Here is a 22,243-nt window from a genome sequence, read left to right on the forward strand (position 1 = left end):
TGGAACACACAAAGGGCTTCAAAACAAGGAGAACATCCAAGTGCTGAAGAAGAGAACTACCTAGAAGCAGAGAGCAGGGTGGGTTGCTCTCCAAAACCAAAACGCTGTAGTGACATGAGACAGCATGACACACCCTCACTGTCTACAGTCCCCATCACCCAAGCCAGCGAGTTAAGAGCATGAAACATAAGCTGAGTGCCTCTTCTAGTGACTCTGTCCTCATCAATGCTGCCAGTGAGGAGGCCAAAGGGTCCAGTCTGAGCACTTTGAGACAGGGAGAAGAATAAAGCAACTCCACTGCTAAAAAAGCGAAAGGATATTGAAGTAACCCAGCCTGCCCCCACCACTTTTAGCCTAAAAAACAACCCTCCCTGCACCCATGCCTAGTGAAAGTAATTGAACTAAGACAGCACAGGTCACCTCAGCTAACAGCCTTGAGCTGAGGAAACAAATCAAGTCTGCAGGTAAACAGATAAGGGTTTCATAAAGACTAGGTATGCTTTACCTCAGAGTTATCCCTCCAGATTACCTCCATACGAGCCTTTACCTTGAATCCACTCATGATAAAGAGTGAGATAAAAAATTTCATTTCTCTAATAGTGTTTATGTGATTTGTCAAAGTAGGATCTCATTAGCTGGCTGCTACGAAAACAAGCCCTTGCTTAGTGTATGCCAAGGCAGCCTGGGTCCATTGATGTTCCATGAGCCACATCCTCTCCTCTTCAATAAAAACAAAAATGACACAGAATATGGGCTGTACTTGCTAGCAATTTCCAACACAAAATCCGAACAGTTTCTCCTCAAAGCAAAGAGCTCATGATTTATGTCCAAAGAGCTGGAAGCTGAAGGCAGGTGATTTCAATAACCCAGAACGAGCTGTGTTAATTAATTCTGAGCGTGGGCATGGGGAGCCCTTATGATCAGCTCCCCGAGAGCGAAGGGGAAGGGCGATGTGCTCCCACCACAGGGAATCAGGCTCAGCCCAACACGATTTTCCCAGCCAGCAAATCCCATGGAAAAACTATTTGTGAAATAATGATTTCTCCAGAGCACAGCACAGGATGGGGAAGAACCTTTCCAGTCCCAGCCTGGGCCGTGGAAGGGATGGCCCAACAGTGGGAGGGACAGGGGCTGCATGGGGGAACGGGGAGCAGCTGGGACATACCCAGCTCTTCTAAACCAGGAATGCAACCAAAAAAAATAATCTCCTGAGATTAGGTGAGATTAGGGAAAGGCAGAAAGTGCTCCTGCACAAATATGTGGGGCTCTGCTGGAGCTCAGATGGAAGGTAAGTGCTGCCAGATGAGCATCTCGTGAGCAGGATGGTGAAGCATTTTGCCGGATTTCTTTTCATCTTCCATGCCCAGATGACTTGGCCCACACTCAGCTTCCCACTGCACACAGTGCCCATCCAGAAAACCACAAGCCTTGTATTTTCACACATTTCTCTGAAGCTCAGAGTGTTTTCCTTGGGGCAAACAGATTGGAAATAGGCAGCCCATAGCAGGCACTTTAGTAAACAAACCAGAAGCAAAGGTGTGTGCCAGTCTCCTGAGTGACTGAGAACATTCTGCCCACCTCACATCCTATATTTGCATGGGATTTTTTCCTGTTGCTTGTACTCTTGCAGCCCTAAATAAAGCAAAGCTGAGGAAGTGCCTGAAGTGTTGTACACAGCTGCTTTCATTGAACCAGGCTGTCTACCCAACAGACCCATTTTCAAACAAAGCGATCCAACAATAGCACTGACGATGTTTGAACTGGCACGGATTTAGGAAGACAAGCTCTTTGCTGCACCACACTGTCAGCAAGGATTCAGTACAAATGCCACGTTACAAAATAAACATCTCTCCTTTTTTTTTTTAAGACTTTTCACTTTCACGCCTCCGTTCGGTTGCGTTATTTCCAAACGAGGCCCTGGATCCCAACGGATCACAGTGTTGAGGCCAAGTCCCTCTGAATTAATTTCAGAGCCTTGGGTTTGGTTTAAAATGTGGAGATAAAGCTTTATCTGCATCGTGAAGCATCCATTCTGCTCCTCAAAGCTTTCCAACGCTGCTGCAAACCTCCAGCTCCAGTTCCTGTCACCGTTGCAAATAAGGTCAGCCTGATTAAAAAGCAGTTATTGTAGGTGGAGTGAAAATGCTCAATCTTCAGCCAGAGCATGCTATGTAAGAAATATCCTATTCCTGAACTGAAACAAGCCGTCATGGGCTTCAGGTAAAAGGAGATTGAGGTCACCTAACAACTGACATTACTTGCAGGCTCTGATTCATTGCAAAGAGACCGTGTAAAGCTATACTGGAGGTGTCAGCTAAATCAGGTGTTTCTTTCTCTCCTGTATGACCTGTATTTAATTGCAGATACAGGTTCAGGTACCACTGTGAGCAGCCAGTGTCCCCAGCCAGCCCAACCTGCAGATGTCACACTGCCTGCAACTGAAAACTAGGGCTGGATGCTGCAATATTTCAATTCAGGCAATTACTCAAGGAGCTGTGGCCCATGGGAGTGAGAATACTCTGGCTCTGTTGTCTTAAAGATTAAATCAGAAGCTCCAATTCACCCAATGTATGAGTAAGAAGGAGCTGGCAGGAGAGAAGGGGATGGAGAAAGGCTGTGGGTGACAGCAAGCACCAGCCTCTCGAGACACAAACACAGCAGCACACAAGCACCCAGCCCCACACAGAGGAAGATAAAGCAGCTGAGCCATCCCAGCACTGCCTGGATCCTGTGTTTGATGTGAAGGTTTCCAGGACTGGGCATCATCTTTGCAGTTAGCTCTCGTTAATAGATTTGCTTGGATTCCAGCTCAGCCCAGCTCATTAGCCACACTGCTGAATCCCACACTAATTCTGCATCCCTTCTACTGCTACAGATAAATAACAAAATTGCCTCCACGCAGGGGTTGTTTTCTTCTTCTCTCCCCCTTATGCAAATTTGGTAGCATCTCATGTATCTGTTAATGAAGTCCATAATATCCAGAGTTTCCCAGCAAGTAAAAATTACAATCATTAGCCAGTGAGTGATGAGACAAAAACACCATTTCTGCTGGGCTGGCAGTAACAGTACAGCAAGTACACGTCCCAGAGAGCTGAGCCTTGCTCTCCTGTAATGTGGTACCCAATGTTCTTCATTAGCACCTCTCTCTAATAGAGCAAGGCAGCGTCCTGCAGCAGGTCACAATTACACACAACAATTAGTTCAGGGAAAAACAATGACAGGCAAGGCAGAGGAACACTTTGCAGAGGGGTGTTAAAAAATGAAATGGAAAAGGAATAGGAACATTTTAAAGCCCTGCCTGAAACCAAAACCAAGTGGAGGCACAAGTGACAGCATGGTAGAGGAGCCATGGCTGGTTTCCTTGTATACGACTTTGTAATTTTTATTTTAAATAGAAAAGAAACACAGCAATTACTCTTTTGGTCACAATACCCCAGTGACCAGGACCAGCAGGCTCAGAGCAGGACTCCTTGTGCTATTTACAAACAACACACAAAGCCGACTCAGCTTCTCCCAGAGCTGCAGCCTCTCTCTTGCTGCCCTTTTGTGAAATTAGGGTTTAATTCTCTAGAATAAGTCTGCTAATAAGGAGTCCCAACACACCCATCCTCTGGACAGCGTGTACCTGCTCCTCGTTCCCCCAGGAGCTGTGATGGGAGGGGGACAGGGAACGGGGGGAGAAAAAAATAAATCCACCTCAGAGAGCACAAAATGCAAGAGAAACTCAATACTCCTTCACAGAGGAGTGAGAGGTTGTTGGAATAGAGGTACTGGCTGCACTGGCCATGCCCAGCAAAGCACTGATTTCGTCTGGAAAGGCCTCCTGTCCTCTCCCAGCTGGACAGATCATGTTCCAGGCTCCGTGTTAAGCTCCCCTGGGAACATTTCCCACTGAGGACACGCATGTTTGTGATGCTGCTGTCGTGGCAGCAACAATAGAGAGGGACAATGTGATCTTTATGTAATGAGGGCTCTGTTCCCCTCTGCCCAGGGATGAGATGTTCAACACACGGACACAACAGGTAATAACAGCCTGAAAGGGTTAAACACAACCACTGGACCCCTGGGCCCTGCTGGTGTCAGCACTGGGGTTCCTCTGGGTGTGGATGGGTGCAACCACATGCCCCACAGCATCTCTTCATCTGTTCAGTGCAAGAAAAGGAACCCAAAAGCCGAGTGAATGCTCAGTCATCCTCAGATCCTGTGATCTTCATCCCTGGGGAGCTCCTTCCCCTTCCTGCAGCCTCAAAGTCCAGTGCTGGGATACAGACATCAGCCCTGCATCCAGTGCTCAAAGATTCTTACAGCCTTTTGCTCCACAAATTTTTACCAGAGGCCTGCACAGAGGTGGAGGAGAGAGGCTGAGAAAGTCCTTCCAGATATGGATCTACTCACATCCGCACCAGTGGCCAAAGCTTAATGGATACAGGAAGAAAAGTAATGCTCCTCTGTTGGGCAATGCACCCACTTTGACATCTGAGTACATCAGTCTCTGGAAAATGATTGTACAACAAAATCTCGGAATGAAACTAATTCAGTGCTGCTCTCCAGCCTTGGGAATGAAATGAGTAAGTCTGCAGTCATTACAACAATGTCCTGGTAAAAATAAACAGGAAAGGGCATTTAGTAGGAATGCTTCATAGTTAAAAATACAGTATCCCATCTGAGGTCATTCTGGCTTTTTATAGGAACAGGCATACATGCCTCAAAGTGATCAGAATTGGTATTACTTCCTGTTACAGATGGACACCTCAGTCACAGACAGATGGACAAGGTTCTCTTCCCCAGCCCAAAACCTTACCTGGGATGATGCAGGTTGAGCAGCATCTGAGGGCTGGCAGCTCTGAGGGAAGAGGCAGGAATTGGAACACCTGACTACACGGGGGGATTTGGGGTCTGTCTTTCCTTCACTCAACAAGACTGACATGGAGGATGCCCAACATTTTTCTATCTGCAAAGAAGAGGTTTGAGCCAGAGGTGGTCCCGCTGAGCAGCAGGCAGGCACAGAGATGATGCTGGACAAGGGCAGGAGGCAAGAAAAGTGGGCAGAAAAAGTACTGTAAAGGATCATAAAAGCTGCATGTACACTTTCCTTCACAGAAAATGTCTTTCTTATTTTATGGCAAGGAGCTGCTACAATTACAGCTTCTTTTATAAGCAAAGCAGAAACCAGATAATGAGCAAACCTCCCACAGTACAAAGGAGGTGACGAAGGCGTTCTGGGAGCCCTGATGGTCAGGCTTCCCTACAACAGCCAAAAGCACAGAAAATTGCTAAAACCCATCTCCATTTCACTCTCTTCAACCCTCTTCAGGGCTCTGAGCTGTTCATAGCCTTTTTCTTCCCCAAAGTACAAAAAGGATCACACCAAAAATGTACCTATAAAGATAGCAAGTGAAAACCCTTCAGCCAGACAAAGCAGAGCTTGCACATGCAGACCTGAAGAATGAGCCCACAGCTGCATCATCCCTGGTCTGGGGGAGTAAAAAGAGGGAACAAAGAAAGATTTCACAAAGAAAGAAACCAAGTAAGATCTTGTCCAATCCAGGTGAGTCTGTACTTTACAACAGAGGTTCATGATCTCAATGACACATGGGAAAATCAAGAGTTCCCACCAGTCTTCCTCCCCTTGACCTCAACACCCATGGGATGAGCAAGGCAGTTTGATGAAGCCATGTGCATGTGCAGGTGTTTTCTGGAAACCAACTTTTTAACTTCCCAAGAAAGTTGCACCTCATTCCTGCATGCGAGCAAGCACAGAAGTTCAGATGGTTTGGTAGGGAACAGGAAAATTCAGGCAGCAGCTCCACAGCCCTTCCCCTGGGTTAGGGTCACCCTCCAAAATCAAAACTCTCTGCTCAGTACAATCAGTGCACTGCTGCTCCCATCCCTCTGCCACATATCAACCAACCCAGGCACACTCTTTCGTCCACAGCTCATGTCCTCCATCAACAAAATACATTGGCACCAGCTACCAAAAATCAATTGTTTTTCCCCGGGTTTGGGTATTAAAGGGTTTTGAAGCTTTGTCAGGATCCCTTAAGAAAGGGAATTTAAGGGGGCTGATGCAGGCAGGCAGCTTAGGAGGCTGCACATTCTTGTTTGCTTTAATTAAGATGAGGTTTCTAATATTTACAAGGAACCAATATCCAACAAGCACTGCTTTAACCAGGCTGCTGAAGTATCTGGTGCCACACTCGGGAGAGCAGGCATGTGGAATGCTCCTGCCAAGAACCATTTCCAGCTGCACATGTCACTGAGGTCACTAGAGAGGTGGAAAACACGTGGAGGGTTTTGCTTTAGTGATTTACTAATCTACTTTCCCACCCATTTCCTGCTGCCCTGTGAGCAACTGGAGATGCATCCCCCAGAGTTCACCCAGGGGGGAAAAATAGGGAAACTGAGGTGGCATTTTCTTTGGGGTGCCACCAGCCTGCCACAAGCCAGAGTCAGCACCCCCACCATGAAACCCCAAGGACTCCCTCCCCACTGTGAATCTCCAAACATGCAGAAGATGCAACTGCATTCTGATGGAATCACAGCAGAGGGGCATGCGGGAATAACCTCCCACAAGCACCCAGCATACTGCGTGTCTGCATTTCTCCGTAAAAACAGCCTATTTTGGGAGATCCCATCCTTCTGGGAACTGGGCAGGCTTCTGCTAAACAGTCTGTGTCACGGCCCAGCTGGAATAGCCCCGGCTCATGTCTGTGACTGTAGCAGGCCCCTGCCCAGCTCCTGGGTCACTGACATTCCAGGCTGGCAGCGGGGCTTCTCCCCTCGGGGCTCCAGCAGCTCCCAGCCCCAGGCACAAACACTGCCACAGCCCAGGGCCACGCAGGAGGAGCTGCCTCTTCCACACCTCCTGGTCTGGGGAGATAAAACCACTTTCTTTTTTGCTTCCAGCTGCTCCTTTTCCCTTGTCCCGTGAGACACAGGTGGCCACAGACTTGCGTTTCATGAGCAGCACCTCATCAGCACGTGAGAAGGCTTAGCAGCAGGATGGCAGGAGAGGGATGGAGTGGGATGGAGAAGAAAGGGCCTCTTCCAGCTTCCACGGTCTAAAGATAATCCTCTGATCCCATATGGAAACAAGACTGTTGGCTTAAATATTTTTTTTTTCATCTTTTGTGTGTGTGCTGACTTACTCCAGCAGGGCTGCCAGAAGCCTGCGGTTTATTTTTAAAATACTAAACAAGAGAAGTCCAGTATATACAACAAAGACCCTAAGTTTTCAGAGAAGCACTCTGCAGATGCTAAAAAAAGGAGGTTGCTGATCGGGTCAGCTGTGAGGTGAGAGGCAGATTCTGACCTTGGTTTTGAGAAATGCTGAGCTGGCACGTTGCACACCAGCTGGATCCCAAATTCACTCTCGGAGCAGGCACAGAAATGGCTCAGCTTCCCAAGCACAGCCTGCCTTGGCAGGTACCCCTGCACAGTGGGTGGGCAGCTGCTGGAATGACTGTCACCACCTCACCCAGAGCCCTGAGACCGTGCCCAGCTCGACACACAGACAAAGCACCTAAGCTCACAGCTGCCTGGCCAGGCTGGGCTCCGCCATACCCCCACCACAGGCAGCTCAGCCTGCAGGGACATCATAAAAACACATTGCACAGCTCCTTCAAGAGGATTCAGATGAAAACACCACCACCTCCAGCTGCGAGGCTGTGGGAAGCAGTGCTGGGACAAAGGATGTGGCTCTCCCTCAAGGTGACAGCGCTCCTAATTGTGCCAGTCCAGCCGGCATGCCGGAGGGTGCGACCCAGTTTTGGTGCTTGTTACGAGGCTCACAGCGGTGCTGACATGCTGGAAAAGCTAAATTTAGGAGACAAGCAGGCCTGGTGTTACACACCCAGGCAGGACTGGCTCTGTTACGAGAGCTGGAGAATCGATGCCATCCGCTTCCATGCGTTACAGCGGCGCTGCGAAGCCCTCGCTGCCGGAGTGAAAGCGTTACCAAGTCACTTGGAATAAAATTGCCACTAAATGCTATTTGGGAGATGGGGAAAAAAAAAAAAAGGCAAATCCTCACTCTTTCTCAGCTATTGTAGGAAATGAAAATGGCTATTGCTGCCTGGTAGAGAGTCCAATTATGAATAATGTGCGTTCTCTCCCTGCACAAAGGATGAAAGGCATCAGAGCTGGTGGTGACATTTTAAGACCGGAGATGTAACAGCGGATCTGAGCCTCGTTGCAAGCCCAGCTTTACCCCAATAAAGAAACACTTTCTGCAGTCAATTGCCTTGCAGCGTGGCTTGAAGCCCTGCTATTGATCTAGCATCTGTTATAAGCAGATAATCATCGCCGCTGTGCCATGGCTGCTATGCTGGGGTCTAAAAGCACTTTCCAGAATCTGGTTGAGGGCTGTTTTCTGCTCTCCCCTGCAGCTGCAGGAAGGCAAAAGTTTGTGGGGGAGCCCACAAGTCTCGCAGGTTGACAGAATTTGAAGGCCAGAAAAAAAATATTGAATTGCCCCAATTCATTAATCTCCAAATCCTGTAAACTTCAGGTGACTGAGGTGCACTCCCTGCAAGGCTCTGCTGCCACCCCAGCACTCACACAGTTATTTTATACCCTGCAATTTCCTTTCCCCAGCAAGGTGCTGACACACCACCATCAAGCCACAGCTCAGTCCTTTCCTTCTCTAAGACAGGCAGTGAGAGCTGCTGAAATCTCCCAGGATCAGGCTTTTTTTTCCTGTCTCCAAAAGGTTTCTCAGACTTTGGCTCACAGAGATTTGAATCCTGACATCTTCTGAGCTTCCATCTACTTCCCAGCAGCGTGGGGATGTTTTGGGCCAGGCACCCTCCTCCAAGTTTAGCAAGAAGTGGTCAGAGGTAGGTGAAATCAAGACTACAAGTGTCTGCAATCCCCCCCTCCCTTCCAGTGCACGCACTTCTTACCCACTAGGCAGATTCCTCCAGTCTCCAAAGGAGGAGAAAAGGATGGGAAATTAAAAATAAATGAACCAAGAGATACACATCCATCAGGAGCCAGGCGTTGTCAGCCCAGGTCCCTGTGCAACTACTTCTTTAATCAAAACCTCATGCAGCTTAAACGCTTGACAGAAGTCTAGAACAGAGCTCATGTTACCCTGAACAGGAAAAGCTGTAACCTTGAAAAATAAAATCACTGTCTGATGGGGTCTATTTTATTTAAAATCACGCTAAATTACGCCAAGCCTGTTCCTAGCTGTGACATTTGAGGTTTCACCCTGCAGATTCCTGTGAGACACACGGTATCTCTTGGGGGTGACCAGAGGTGATGGGAGGAGTGAGGGCGCCAGCTGAAGATGAGCCATTTCTAAATCAGTCCATGACGCCAGACCTAAATTTTTAAGAGGCTCAAATCAAGAAAAGATTGCTGATGGATGCACTCCCCACTTGCGTGGTGATGGACGTCAGACTACGGCCTCATGGCTATGCCTGGCTGCTACTGGGAGTGACAGAAACCTTCCAGCTTTCTAGAAAGTCCTCGCGTGCCAAGGCTCAGCCAGCTCTTTGGAGCCTCCTGCATGCAGGTTATCTGCTTCTCTTGGCTTGCAAATGTTTGTCCCTGAGGAGTTTTTATTTAATGCCTTCCTTAGTTACCAAGGGATGAGAAGTTTCTCCCATCGTTCTGAGGCTTTCCAAACACAGATGGGATTTATTGAAGTTCCTGCTGCTCTGGCCTCATTAACGTTTTATGGCACAGCTCCAGAGATGTGCCTGCTCCTTGCTGGGTGCCCCTCTACAGCCCCACAGTGGCTCAAGTCTCCTGGCTGCACTGAACATCCTTGGGGAGTTTTAAGTGATTTCATTCCCAAAACAGCTCTGCTACTTCCTTTTGAGACCTCACCTGCACCCTGTGGGACCACAGCTCCCAGGAGCTCCTCTCATAACAGACACAGTGGGTGGGAAAGCAGAGACAGCATGAGCAGAAGATGGGGGAAAAATATGAGAAAATTAGAGAATAATGCAGGAACACATTCAGGCTATGCCACAGACAATATAACCTGTCCAGGGACAGGCAGGATTTTAACTGGCATGAAGGAGGTAGACGCAGAAGAGGGGGTGCAAACCCAGGGTTTGGTGAGGAAATGCAGCTGCTGGCCCTGTGGAGAAATTGCTGGTAACCTCCTGCACATGCCTGCAGGGAGGAAGGTGGGAATTGCTAGTCCTGAGGCCTTCTGGAAGAGCTTTTCACCCCTGCAGAGAACAGGAGGGAGCATCAGCACAGCCCAGCTGGAGTCTGCAAATTGCCCCACTTAGGCTCTGGTCCTCAAAATTACTCTTACCTAAAGTACATCCACAGACCTGACAAGCATCACATTTTTCTTTGGAGGCCACACTCCTGCACAGCCTCCAGAGTTTGTGCTTCATTCCCAAACACTACAGGTTTTGTCCCAGAGAAACATGCCTGGTGCTCACCAGGTCACCTTGCTATGATCAAGGCCTTGGGATGTGCCTCTCCATGATCCAAGCACTGCATGGAGCCAGGGTTCCCCCACCACATATTTATTCAGAGGTGCTGCACAGCAAGGACAGCCCAGCACCAAATTTTGGAAGAGGCAGACCTTGCTGGAGTTCAGCAGAAACAGGAAATTAAGACACTGAACAAAAAACTGAACAAAATCAATGCATCCCCACCCAATTTTTATCCAAATCAGGAATTTCATGCACAGGAGAGATTTTGATCAGCGTCCCACATTAGTTATTGAGCAGAGAGAGCACAGAGTGCTTGGCACTGTGCAGAATTCCGGTCTTTGCACTGAAGCTCTTGGAAACCGAGAGTAATTCAGATGCAGAAGCAATCTCAGCTGCTGGGAAGGAACTCAAACAGCCAAGGACAGAGAGAGTCTGTGCAGGGATGTAGGGAAAGAAAGAAGAGCTGCTGGCTGGGTGCAGGGAGGGGACAATGACCACATGGAGGAAAGGATGAGGAGGAGGTAAAGGAAGGAGGTCAGGGAAAATCCAAGGGTAGCCAGGGCCACTCTTGCTGAAATGTACCCAACAGAGGGGGCTTGTTTAGGGCTGCAGGACCCACAGACTCCCTGCAAGAACCTTCCAGCATTGCCTGGTGTGAGCCACACACTGGGACTGAAAACACCAGGGAGATGTTCGGGGGGTTGAGCAGAGTAAGGAGAGAGGCACAAGGACTGCAAGACCCACCCGGCCCATTCCAGCCGGGGAAACACGAAATGCCACGCTCAGAGCTTTCCCCAACACCCAGCTCAGGCTGCTCACTCAAATCTCCTGCTCGTCTGGCTTGGAGTGCCACCTGCTGCCAACGGTGCCGTTCTCCAGTCCCTGCGAGGGGACAACAGCAGCGCAGAGCAACAAACTTCCTGCTCTTACATCGGCTTTCCCTGTCCTTTAACAGCAGCCAAACTCCTGATCCAAAAAGCAACGCTATTTCCCAAGCTGCAGGCGTCCCACGAGTTGCAGGCATAGCAGCAGATGCTAATAAAGTACTTTTCTCTTTGCCTTTCATGCAGCTTCTCGCTGGAGCCAGCCTCTCCCCCCAGAGACCACATCCTGAATCTTCTTGTTCGCTGATTCTTTATGCTAAATGATGACTCCGCAGTCGAAATAATGTGGCATATTCCAGCTCGCATTTCAGACACCGTGAGACTTTTTAATAACGAGTTGCATGAAAAATTAGAGAGGCTGCAACAAAGAGCTCCGACAGAGGTTTCCAAAGTGACTCACAGCCAGTAGAGCCTCCCTTTTCCAAAGCCCAGTGTGAGACAATCTCAAGAGCCCCCGCACTCAGAGAGAGACGAGTCCTTCCCCTCTGGAAAAATAAAGCCTTTTTAAGGAGAATTCTCCAGGGAGAGAATCTCTGCAGGGAGGTTTGGCAGGTGGATTTAGGAATTATGGCTGAGATGACATTCCATTTCCAGTTGTGCTCGCAGGGATGTTTCACCCCACACCTCAGCTGTGCTGCTGAGGGTGCTGCAGGGTGGGAGACACCTCGCCCTGCAGCCAGCCTGGGCTTCCTGCTTGGCACATTGGCTCTGGAATGTTCCAGAATGGGGCTAGCAATGACTCCTGCTGGTTTTGCAAGGAGGCAGCAAACCACAGCAGTAATAGGCAGTGGAGGTTTCTCCAGCCTTGGTTCCCAAAGCACTGTGGCACCCACAGCCACAGCAAACATCACCCATGCACAGGTATCCTGCTCCTCCTAGGGCTGGCTTGCTGCCAACCCTGCAGCTCTCTGCCAGGCTGTGCAGCAATATGGAGGAGGAATTTTTTCAGGCCAACTTTTCGCTGTCTGTTTTTGCTTCCTGCCATCCACAAGAACAGCTGCCAAGATATTTCAAGGGGAAGCAGCAGGCAACATATCCAGTGCAGCTACCCTGATGGGGATTAATGCCATTCATGCTCAGTCCCAGTAGTGAGCAGTGCCTGGCTGCTGGGTGGGACATGTGGTTTGATTGCTCTGCTCCCTTTCCCAAGCTCAGCTCGGAATTCTTTCTGTATCCTGAGCTGGTCCCACCTTCACCTCCTCTGTGACAGCCCTCACAGTCACCCCCAGCCCCAGGAGCTGCAGCACAGCCCCCTGCTCACCCACTCCTAAGGTTTAATTGAGCACAGTTCCCCCCACCCAGCCCAGCAGACTTCTCAAAAGAGGTTTTTCCTCCCAAAGGAAGCTGGGAAAGCAAGGCAGAGAGTAAAAGAGCAGCTGGCACAGAGGCAGTTCTTACCACATTCCAGAAGAAAGGGTTGAAGGCGATTGAGAGGACAGCCACAATGAAGCCAGTGTCAGTCACATCCACGTAGCCAAAGAGCTGCACCATGGCTGCCACATCCACCTGTGGAAGAAGGGATGGTTACTGCAGTGCAGGATCCCACAGGGGCACTTCACCTCAAACCAAACACACCAGCTGCCCCAAGGGTAGATGAACCTTTTATTAGCCCTAAGCAATGCTGTTGTTCCAGCTTGCAAAGTGCTGTGTCAAGGTGCAAAGCCCAGAAGAAGAAGGATGGGGGATCCTCCAAGCTGTCCCCCCAAACCTCAGGGACACTGGGCCCTCTGGGAGCTCCACACTCACAGCGTGCCCAGAAGGACACAGGCTCAGAGGTGACACTGCTGCTCTGAGGATCAGCACCAGTCCTCAGCTGCCAGCTCATGAGTTTTAGGAGAGGGAGCACCATTCCACAGCATCTCAGCATCCTGGGGACACAGGACTGTCCCCAGGGATGTGAGTCTGCATGGAATCCCCTATCAATGAACTGTGTCAGCTTCAAACTCATCTCCCATAAAGTCAGAGTGATGCAACCCCCCCCCCCACACACACACAGCAATGGGGAATGCATTTGCACTGTAAGGAGCTGCAAAAGTATTTCCTCTCTTAATAACAACAGCAAAAAACCCTTAAAACTTGCTGCTCTCCTTTTTAAAAAGAGAGATTTTTCCCAAGACACCTCTCTGACATTGTCAGCGTTCTTACGTGCAGTAAGCCATGCTGCTTCTCCCTCCACACGCCCTCTCCCTGTGCTGGTATTTGGATGAAAAACAGCCAGTGTCTTTTTTTTTTTTTTTTTTTTTGTCAAAACCTTTGAAAACAAAAAACAAAATAGCCCATCCCAATCCCAGCCCTCGCTTGAAACAAAACCAAGACGACAACATCTAGACATGGAAGGTTTTGGTTTCCCCAACACAGCTGTGTTTTCAAGACCTTTGGATGCCAGAGGACAGGCACAGCTCGAAAAGGTATCTAGAGGGAAATTCCCACTGGCTCCTCAAAGGCTCTTGGGAAGAACGAGAGCCACAGTGTCATTCATGGAAAAGGGCTGGTAAACCCAGCACCTCTCCTAGCCCAGAGAAAAAGCTGTGGGAACAGCTCCTGTGCTAGCCCAAGGCACATCCAAGAGCCTCCTGCCCAACCACGAGTGCCCAAGGTGCAAAGTGCAGCAGCAAAGATGGCACAGCCCTGGAGAAAGGGGGGATGGATCTTCACAGCTGCCCTCAAACCACCACTGCCCCAGATCCTCCAGGCTCCTTCATCCAAGCCCTGGGGACGCAGGTGCTGGCAGGGAACAATGGGAACAGCCCCCGTGGCCTGATCCAGACCCATCTCCCCCTGTTCCCATCCTCCACAGCCTCTCCTCCCATCCCTTCACCCCGGAGCAGCCCTTCCCCACCAGACCTCATCCCTCCAAAGTGCCAAGCCACAACCCAAGCAGCTGCTGGCACCGGGGCCGAACTGTCTAATCCCGCTTCAATTGCAATCCCGTGGGACCAGGACAGCTTCTTTCCTCTCGTTTTGTACGCTGCTGAGCACAGTGCTAGCACGGGCTGAACAAAAGCTTCTTGACCTACTAACTCCTGGCAGGCACCATCGTTAACATTGCACTCACCTTCTTTTCTCCTGCTCAACAACCAAATTCGCGGCTGCCAGCGGGAGGCAGATTGGCCTGTGCCTGGCGTGTGCTTTTCGGGATAAAAGGGGAGCCCTAATGGGATGAGCTGTCTCTGCGAGCTGCTGGGACAGCCACGTAACAGGCACAGAACATTCAACTTTGCCCCCTCCTCCACGGTGGGGGATCAATGACCGCGGCGAGAGGTGCCCGCTTGATCAAAGCCCCGAAGGCAGGGAGGAGGGTGGGAACAGCATGGGCAGCCAGGTGAGAGCTGCATGGGCACCTGGGGAGACAGGAATGGATGGGCACACGGCTGAGAGAACTACAGGACTGGGGGAGAGCAACACAGGCACCTCGATGAGAGCTGCATGGGCACCTGGGGGAGACAGGAACGGGCACACGGCTGAGAGATCTACAGGACTGGGGGAGAGCAATACAGGCACCTCGATGAGAGCTGCATGGGCACCTGGGGGAGACAGGAATGGGCACACGGCTGAGAGATCTACAGGACTGGGGGAGAGCAACACAGGCACCTCGATGAGAGCTGCATGGGCACCTGGGGGAGAGCTGTATCGGCACCTGAGAGACAAATGGATACCTGGGTGACAGCTGCATGGGCGCTTCAATAAGAGCTGCAGGGGCAGCACCCCCGGGCACTCCGCGCAGTGCCAGTGCAGCCCTGCTGCCTGCTCAGCCCGTGCTCAGCCCGAGCCGTCCCGGCTGCGCTGGAACCGGGCTGCGCAGGGCGGTGCGCGCACCTGGGGCACCGGGCACCGAGCATCCCCGGGCCTGCTGCCCGCGGGCCATTCCCAGCGGATCCGCCGAGCCCCGCGGCGGCACCGGGGAGGGAGCGGGGGATCCATCCCCGGGCTCCCCCCGCCGCCCCAGGCCGGCCCTCCCCGGGGCCGTGCCCTCCCGCCCGCGCCCGGCCCGGCCCGGCCCGCCGGTACCTGGCCGTAGTCCAGGCCGCCCAGCCCCTCGCAGCACTCCCGCGGGAAGCGCCGGGCCCCGCCCGCCGCCGCCGCCTCCCGCCGCCCCGCGCCCGGCCCGCGCCGCCCCGCCATGGCCGGGTGCCCCCGCCCGGCCCGGCCCGGCCCGGCCCGAGCGCCGCGGCGGCGCTGCCGGGAGCAGCCTTGGGCCCGCCCCGCCGGGAGGAGCCGGGCCTGCAGCGCGGCGGGGCCGGGGCAGCACTGACCTCGCGGCGGCGGCGGGCCGCGCGGAGAGCGGGGCTGGACTTGGGCCGTGCCCGCGGGAGCCGCGGGAGCGGGCGGGACCGAGCCCCCGGGGCCGCAGCGGGAGCTGGGGAGCGGCTGGGCGTGGGACGGCCCCGCTGGGAGACGGAGCGGGCAGCGAGTGGGCACCGCTGCTGCGGGGGCAGAGGCGGGCGCTGCCAGCCCCCGTCTGTGCCCTGCCAGCCCCCGTGCCTGCCCCTTGCCTGATTCCTCCCCATTCCCTTTTGCCCAGAGAAACCCGTGCCTGGAAGTGTTCCGGGCTAGGCTGGACTGGGCTTGGAGCCTTAGCGCGAGGTTTGCCAGCCCATGGCTTGGGGTGGAATGAGATGATTTGTAAGATCCCTTCCAACCGAAACCATTCTATGATTCCATGGTTCTGTGATCCCTGCCCATCCCCTGCGCTGTCCCAGTTCACCGCTCGCACCGGGGCCCGGAGCTGGGAAACAACTGCAGTGGCTCCCTAGCACAGGAAATTGAATGCTGCTTGACCAATATTACTCATTCAAGGGCAAAATCTAAAGCTACCAAGTCTAAACGTATTTTAAGGACAATTCATTGCAGCCTTCTGCCTTCAGCCAGTGCAGTATATTTTTTTTATTGCTGTTATTATTACTACTTATGTTATTTTTTTCTTTTCAGTCCTCTCTAGGATGTTTCTGGTTAAAGCACCTCATGGGCTGCAGTCCTGGACCTGTCTGGGAAATCGGGTAGTATCATCCCTGTAGACCCCTGAGGGTCTCTGCTTTTGCAGATTCTGCTTTGCAAGGAAATAAATTTTCTTCTGAAAGGAATTTGGTGTGAATGAGCTGCAAGAGTCCCTCCCGGAGGTCTCATGGGAGCAGGAAAGGGAGAGGATATCTGAGTACTCATGTCCTGCCAGGCACCAAAAGTGTGCGTGAGTGATGGCTCACTCAAAGCCCTCCCCAGGAGAATGGCATCTCTGGAGGATACACTTCAGCACACCCCAGGGACCCCAGTTTGGCTCCACAGGAATCCAACCTCCCTTAGTTCTGCTGCTCCAAACCCCTCGGAGCACCAGCACATCCCCACCTGCACCATCAGCTCCGGCACTCGGGGTGCTCACACAGGGCCCAGGGAGCACATTCCCGGTAGGAGCTGGGCTGGTTTGGGCTGAGGCACACACCGAGGCACTGTGGGTGGGAGCAGCGTTCTCCATGGATGATCTCCAGCTGCTTCCGGCCTCTTCTCCACTGCGCTGGATAATTTTGCTGTGCCAAGTGTGTAATTAGCGCCTCTGCCATCTCGGGAGCAGGTGGGAGGATGTTTGTTCTGAGTCCCACCAGCTGCGTGCTGGGAGCAGCAGGAAGGGCGATGTGGATGCGGTGGGGAAGCGATGGTGGCTGGAATATGTGAGATGCTCATGTCCCTCTCCAGGAGGAATTGGTGGGGAGAGATCTCCAAACTGTCCTCACGGCTGCAAGGGGAGGGTGTGCTGGTGATGCCAGCGGTGCCAGCTGGGAAAGGACAAGGGTGTTGTGGCACAGTGGGAGGAGGAATGGGTCTTGCACAGTGATGGGTGGTGAGGAGGTGCAGATGGTGAGATGATGCACAGACAAAAAAAACATCTGCTGGCCTGGCTCCTCATTTAGGGTCAGCAGAGCTGGGCTGTCATGGAAACATCTGTCCTGTCACTCCAATGAAGGCACATGCTGCAGAATCCAGTGTCCTGCCACCGGCTCAGTTGTGTTTGGGGCAGCAAATCACACTTGAGCCTCCTCGCCATTTCCACTGCCAAATTCCCTGTCTGTGGAAGTTTTTCCATGTTAGAGGGAAAGAAGATGTTTGTGGCAGTGGGGCCTCTCCATGCTGGCCTTCATCCCACATTGGACACATCCCTGCAGCTGTGCAGGAGACAAAGAGGGCTTTCTGCAAAGGCTGGATTTTATGTGCCCGTCCCTCCCCTTCTCCCCATGGCATGCCTTTCATCCAGCTCTCCCTTTCTGAGCACCGAGCTGAGGAAGAGGACATTGCCCTCAGCTTTCCCAAGTCCTTTCCCAGCATGAACTCCTTCAGTGCCCCTTGAAATCCCACCACGATCCCAAGAGGGCCCCAATGAATATGGAATTGCATCATGGCAAAGGACGCTGAATATGTGTTAGCAGGACGCTGTGGCTTGGCAAGATGTGGTTTGTTCAGGAGCATTTCAAATTTCAAACACAACCCGGGAAATTCCCCACATGTGGAAATCTAGGGCAGGGAGTGCTGTTGGGTGGTTTTCCCTTAGAAATGGGACATTGATTGGGAAACTGCAGTCCGGTAACTTCAGCACAGAGGGACAACTCTCCTTGCAAGACCAGGAAAAAGTTTCCAGGCCAAATGATCGGTTTCCTTGCTGGCAAAAGAAAATACAAGTCTTATGTCCATTCCTTTCTGTCCAGGTCCCTGTGTCATGGCCCTCATGTTCAAATATGCCCTGAAATAAAGCTGATCCCTGTAGTTTTGGCCCTTGCAAACCTGCAAGAGCCTGTGCTGATGGGTCATAGAGATCAAGGACAGAGCATTGAAATGTGTGGTGAAGAACAACAAATGATGCTGGAGCACAGAGCTGAAACCTTGGGGAGAAGCAGCAAAACTGCAGCTACTGCTGTGTCCTCCATCAGATAATGTACAGTTACCAGCGGTGTGATGCTGCAATCCAGACCTGCAATCCTGGTGGAAATCCTCTAGTGTTTGTGCTGGAGGTTAGTTCTATTTATTTTCTGATGAATGATTTACTTGAGTAATTGGCACACAGCTCCCCTATTACAGATCATAAAGAATTAATCACGAGATTTTCAATGCTCCCCTATCAATTTTATTAGGCTTGATTGAGCGTAGTGGATTGGGAGCATATGGTATGTGAGGCAGACTCTGCTCCCAGTTACACCCTGGTTATGCTGAGGACTTGCTCAGCTGCTGATCCCTGTAAATCCAGAGAGACAGCTGCTCCTTTCCTCCTTTCCATGTCCCCCCCATTCCTTGAGTTCCCTTAAATACCCAGGGATACAGAGAACAACCAACACCACCTCCACGTACCTAAATTCTCCGAAGGCCTGAGATGCTCCCAAACTGGAAGCCAAGCTGGGTAGAGGATGCTTTCTTTGCTTCCAGCTCGTCCATGTGTCAGCATGAGGCAGAAACTGGAGCCAAATGCTTGGGAGCTCAAGATCTGCCCCTGCGAAGGGGACGTGTCACGGCGTGGGAGGCTTGTCACTGATGAAAGCTGAGGATGCCTGTGTTGGCGTCAGGGAGTCCTGCCAGCCAGGTTTGCCCACGGGAGATGCTTTCTTGGAAGAACTGGCAAAAAGAAGTCCTAACACCTGCAGGAGCAGGATGACACATCCCTGCCCCGAACCAGCAGCACAGCGTGATTCCCTGGAGCAGAAACCTTCTTAAAAGCCACATCCCCTGTGTGATTCCCCTCATGCAGAGAGCCAGGAAAACCTTCAAAATTTCCATGTGGAAAGCTTACAGTCCTTCCCTTGCTTTTTGCCTGTGGGTGTTGTTACCATGCAGAGTCGTGATTTCAGGGAAGGGGATGGTGCAGGGCCCTGCTCCAGCTTTTGGGCAACGCTCACCTCGGTGAAACTGCTCCCAGTAACACCAGTATCTCAGTAGGCATTTACAGGAGAGAATGGGAACTTCAGGAGTAGATGGAGCTACTTGCATAAGCCCAGCTTATCCTGAGCTAGCTACCCTTGCAAAGCAGCCAGTCTGGCTCAGCTTCAACCCCCATCCCCATCTGCTGCCTCGAGCAGCTGCATTGAAGGGCATTGAGAAGTTATTGCCAGTAACTATTGGCAGGAGCCAGTGTGGAAACCTCCCTCTGGGAAAGCTGACCTGGGGAGGGAAAATCAGGAATGCAGCAGAGGACAGAGCAGGATCTGGCTGTTACTGTCAGAACATTTTGCATGCACACGGTCGTGGTTCAGGAGCAGAGCGAGCAGGACTTTGCTCGAGGGTCTTGCCCAGCTTCAGTGAGCCCAGTCCATGGTGCTGCCTCTTTCTGCCATGCCCCTGCTGCCTGCACCTGAACCAGCTCTCCAAGGCCTTGTTGTGTCCACACTTCTGGGTGAACATCCCTCACAAACCCCCCAGGCTCTGGGAATTCCACGCTGACTCCAGGTGAACCTTATGTTGAAGCTGGGTCTCGCCTGGGTGCTCTCCCTGGCACAGCCACAGCTCTCACTGCTTTGAGCCAGGGCATCGTGCCCTTGTTACACTTCAGTGGGGAGAAGCACACAGGGCACAGGCACACACAGAGGCATTAAGGTGCATTTTTTCAGCCTCAGGATCTCCAGGGAGCTCCAGTGCCCCTCAGAGCCTCACATGTGATGGGCACAGTGGGATGGAGCAGGCTCCCTCCAGGGGAAGCATCCTGTCGGAGGAGCTTCCCGACATCTGTGCCCTGAGCCTCGTGGAGATAACATTTAGGGAAGGATTCTCACAGCTCCCCTGCTCCCCGAGGCCGCGTCCATCACCAGCATGTCTCTAATGAAGCGGAGGCTTTGCTTTCTGGGATCAATGAATCCACGGATCGTGACCTGTCTGCTAAGTGGGAAATCAGGTCTCTCCCTCCCCAAACTCGTCTGAGCTGGGCTCAAACAGCAGGTTCTGTCCCCAGGGTTACTCTGTGTCGCTTAATTGCAAACCCTGAGTCTGATTAGAGAGCAGCAGCCAGGGTGTGCAGAGTTACCACGGAGCAGCGGCTGCTTCCCCAGCCTGGGAGATGGCTGCAAAGGAGGACATTTTGAGGCTCCAGGTGGGTGGAAATGACCCAGATTTCCCTTTTCCAAAAGGTCCTGACTCTGCACAGCTGGTTGGAGGGTTTACTGCCAATCTGCTGTCCCCCGAAGCCCTAAATCCCTCCAAAGCACTTTTCATGGGGACAGATGCTTTAAGAGAAGCTGAGGCTTCCCAAAGCAGAAGGCAGCTGAAAAGGTCACTGCTACCATGTTCCCTGGCCACAGGCACGTCCCATGACAGACGTGCGAGCAACCCCCATTGCTCCTGGGTCCATCCAAAGAGGCTGAACAGCTTTCCCTAATGCTTCCTGCACCTCCAAGTCCTCTCTGCCCCTACAAACCACCGTGTGCACCCCCAGTGCCTTTTCCCATCAGGTGCAAAGGGCTGAACCAGCCTCCAAAAAAATTCCCTGCACATCAGCAGCCCAAGGGTAAGGTGCATTGCTCTAGACACATCTAATTAGGGTGTCTCCATTAGCTGAGCCATCTAGATGCCCAGTGCTGACTGCAGCATCCAGGAGGAATGGGATGGATCCATCATATGGAGGGGGCTGAGTCACAGCACCAAGCATTCCCTCCGTGGCCATCTCTCATCCCTTGCTCTGCTGGTGCCTGGCTTTTCCCAGGCAATCAGCATTGCTCTCAAATGTGAGCCCCAGGAGGGCTGTAGGGAGAAAAAGCTCTCATTGAGGACTTGGCAGGGAAAAAAAGCCTGGAAGTGGAGGCTGCTTCATGCCAGGTGTGATGGTCCCTACAGCAAGTGCCACAGAGAGCTGGGCTCAGAGCCTTTTCAGAGCATCAGCCTTTCCCTGAGTGGTCTCTCAAAGCTGTGGGGATGTGCTCTGCCTTCAGGCTGAATCCACGTGGAAGACTCCTGGGGAAGGGCTGACTGCAAGGCAGGACACAAACATATGCTTGTGGGGGCCAGGGAAGAGGCTCCATGGGGACACACAGGTCTATCCTGAGGAACCACAGAGCCAGCTATAAATACCTCCTCAGAGCATCACTCCCCCTCCTCTTTGATGTTTTCCTGTTATTTACTTCAAACCCACTCCTGCTGCTGTTATTTTTATCTTATCTCTTCTTTCCCCCCTGCTTTTGTGTCTGTTTACGAGCTGCATCACAGAAGGGTTTCAAAAGGATGATGGAAAGATGGTCAAGGACCGTGGGAAGAAGGTCAGGAACCCCAGGGAGAAGACTGGGGACGCTGGAAAGGAGGTTGGGGACCTCAGGAGGGTAGAGGCTCTCCAGCTGCCAGCACGCTGCTCTCCATCAGGACACGATGGGAAATGCAGAATGTCCCTATGGGACTGCTGTGGTGGGTGACCCAAACTACTCCCCACTGGGGGAAAGGGGCAAATGGGGTCTCCTGCTGCTCTCCAGCGACCCACATCTGACAAATTTGCAGGAAATTGGTCTCCCTGTGATGCCAAACCCCTGCCAGAGCCAGAGGAATCCAGGCAAGCGGCTCAGAAATTAATGAAAGCGGAGGCCGTGTGAGCAGTCAGACACAGATGAGCTTAATTCCCTTAAAAGAATTAAAAATACATCACTCCTCACCAGTGTGAGCCTGGAGCCACAGCAGCAGGAGGGGAGTGTGAGCTGTGAATGCCTTGGCCCTTGGACCCCTCCAAACCAGGATTTCTGCCATGATCCTCCCATAGCCAGACTGGGAGCTAGGTACCATTACTGGGTCATGATTCAACTCATTTCAACAAAAAGAAACTGCTGGAGCCAAGTTTTTGCTTCTCTTCCTCTACCTTTTCAGCCCAAACTGATCTTTGTATAAAATAGCATGAAGCAGAGGTTCTGGGGTTTCCCCACCCAAGCCAAAGCAGGCTGTTTACCTTGTTTCAGGTTTAAGATGTTTAATCCCTTCAGTGCTAAAGAAAGATGATATCCCTGTTCCCTCCTTCAT

At 52.0% G+C, this 22,243-nt stretch overlaps 1 protein-coding gene and 1 long non-coding RNA gene across 3 annotated transcripts in view; one reads left to right on the forward strand and one right to left on the reverse strand.

The window, feature by feature from the left end:
* The window catches only part of PEMT (phosphatidylethanolamine N-methyltransferase), a 41,966-nt gene extending 26,557 nt beyond the window's left edge, over window positions 1-15,409 (reverse strand). Inside the window, exons 1-2 of one of the 2 annotated variants that reach the window (XM_021549958.2) lie at window positions 15,299-15,409; window positions 12,689-12,796 (exon numbers count right to left, since the gene is read on the reverse strand). In XM_021549958.2, coding sequence (XP_021405633.1) covers window positions 12,689-12,781 — 93 coding nt within the window. In that variant the 5' untranslated portion in view covers window positions 12,782-12,796; window positions 15,299-15,409. Of the gene's footprint in view, window positions 1-12,688; window positions 12,797-14,345; window positions 14,489-15,298 lie in introns of those variants that run through there. The other variant, XM_021549951.3, reaches the window with a different exon arrangement.
* Window positions 14,525-16,371, forward strand: LOC116184151 (uncharacterized). The gene is made up of 2 exons (XR_004148896.2): window positions 14,525-14,612; window positions 16,220-16,371. It is a non-coding gene; the product is annotated as an uncharacterized LOC116184151 (long non-coding RNA).
* Window positions 16,372-22,243: the final 5,872 nt, after the last annotated feature.

Source organism: Lonchura striata, chromosome 16 (genome assembly GCF_046129695.1).
Source record: "Lonchura striata isolate bLonStr1 chromosome 16, bLonStr1.mat, whole genome shotgun sequence".
In the NCBI taxonomy this organism is placed as follows: Eukaryota; Metazoa; Chordata; class Aves; order Passeriformes; family Estrildidae; genus Lonchura; species Lonchura striata.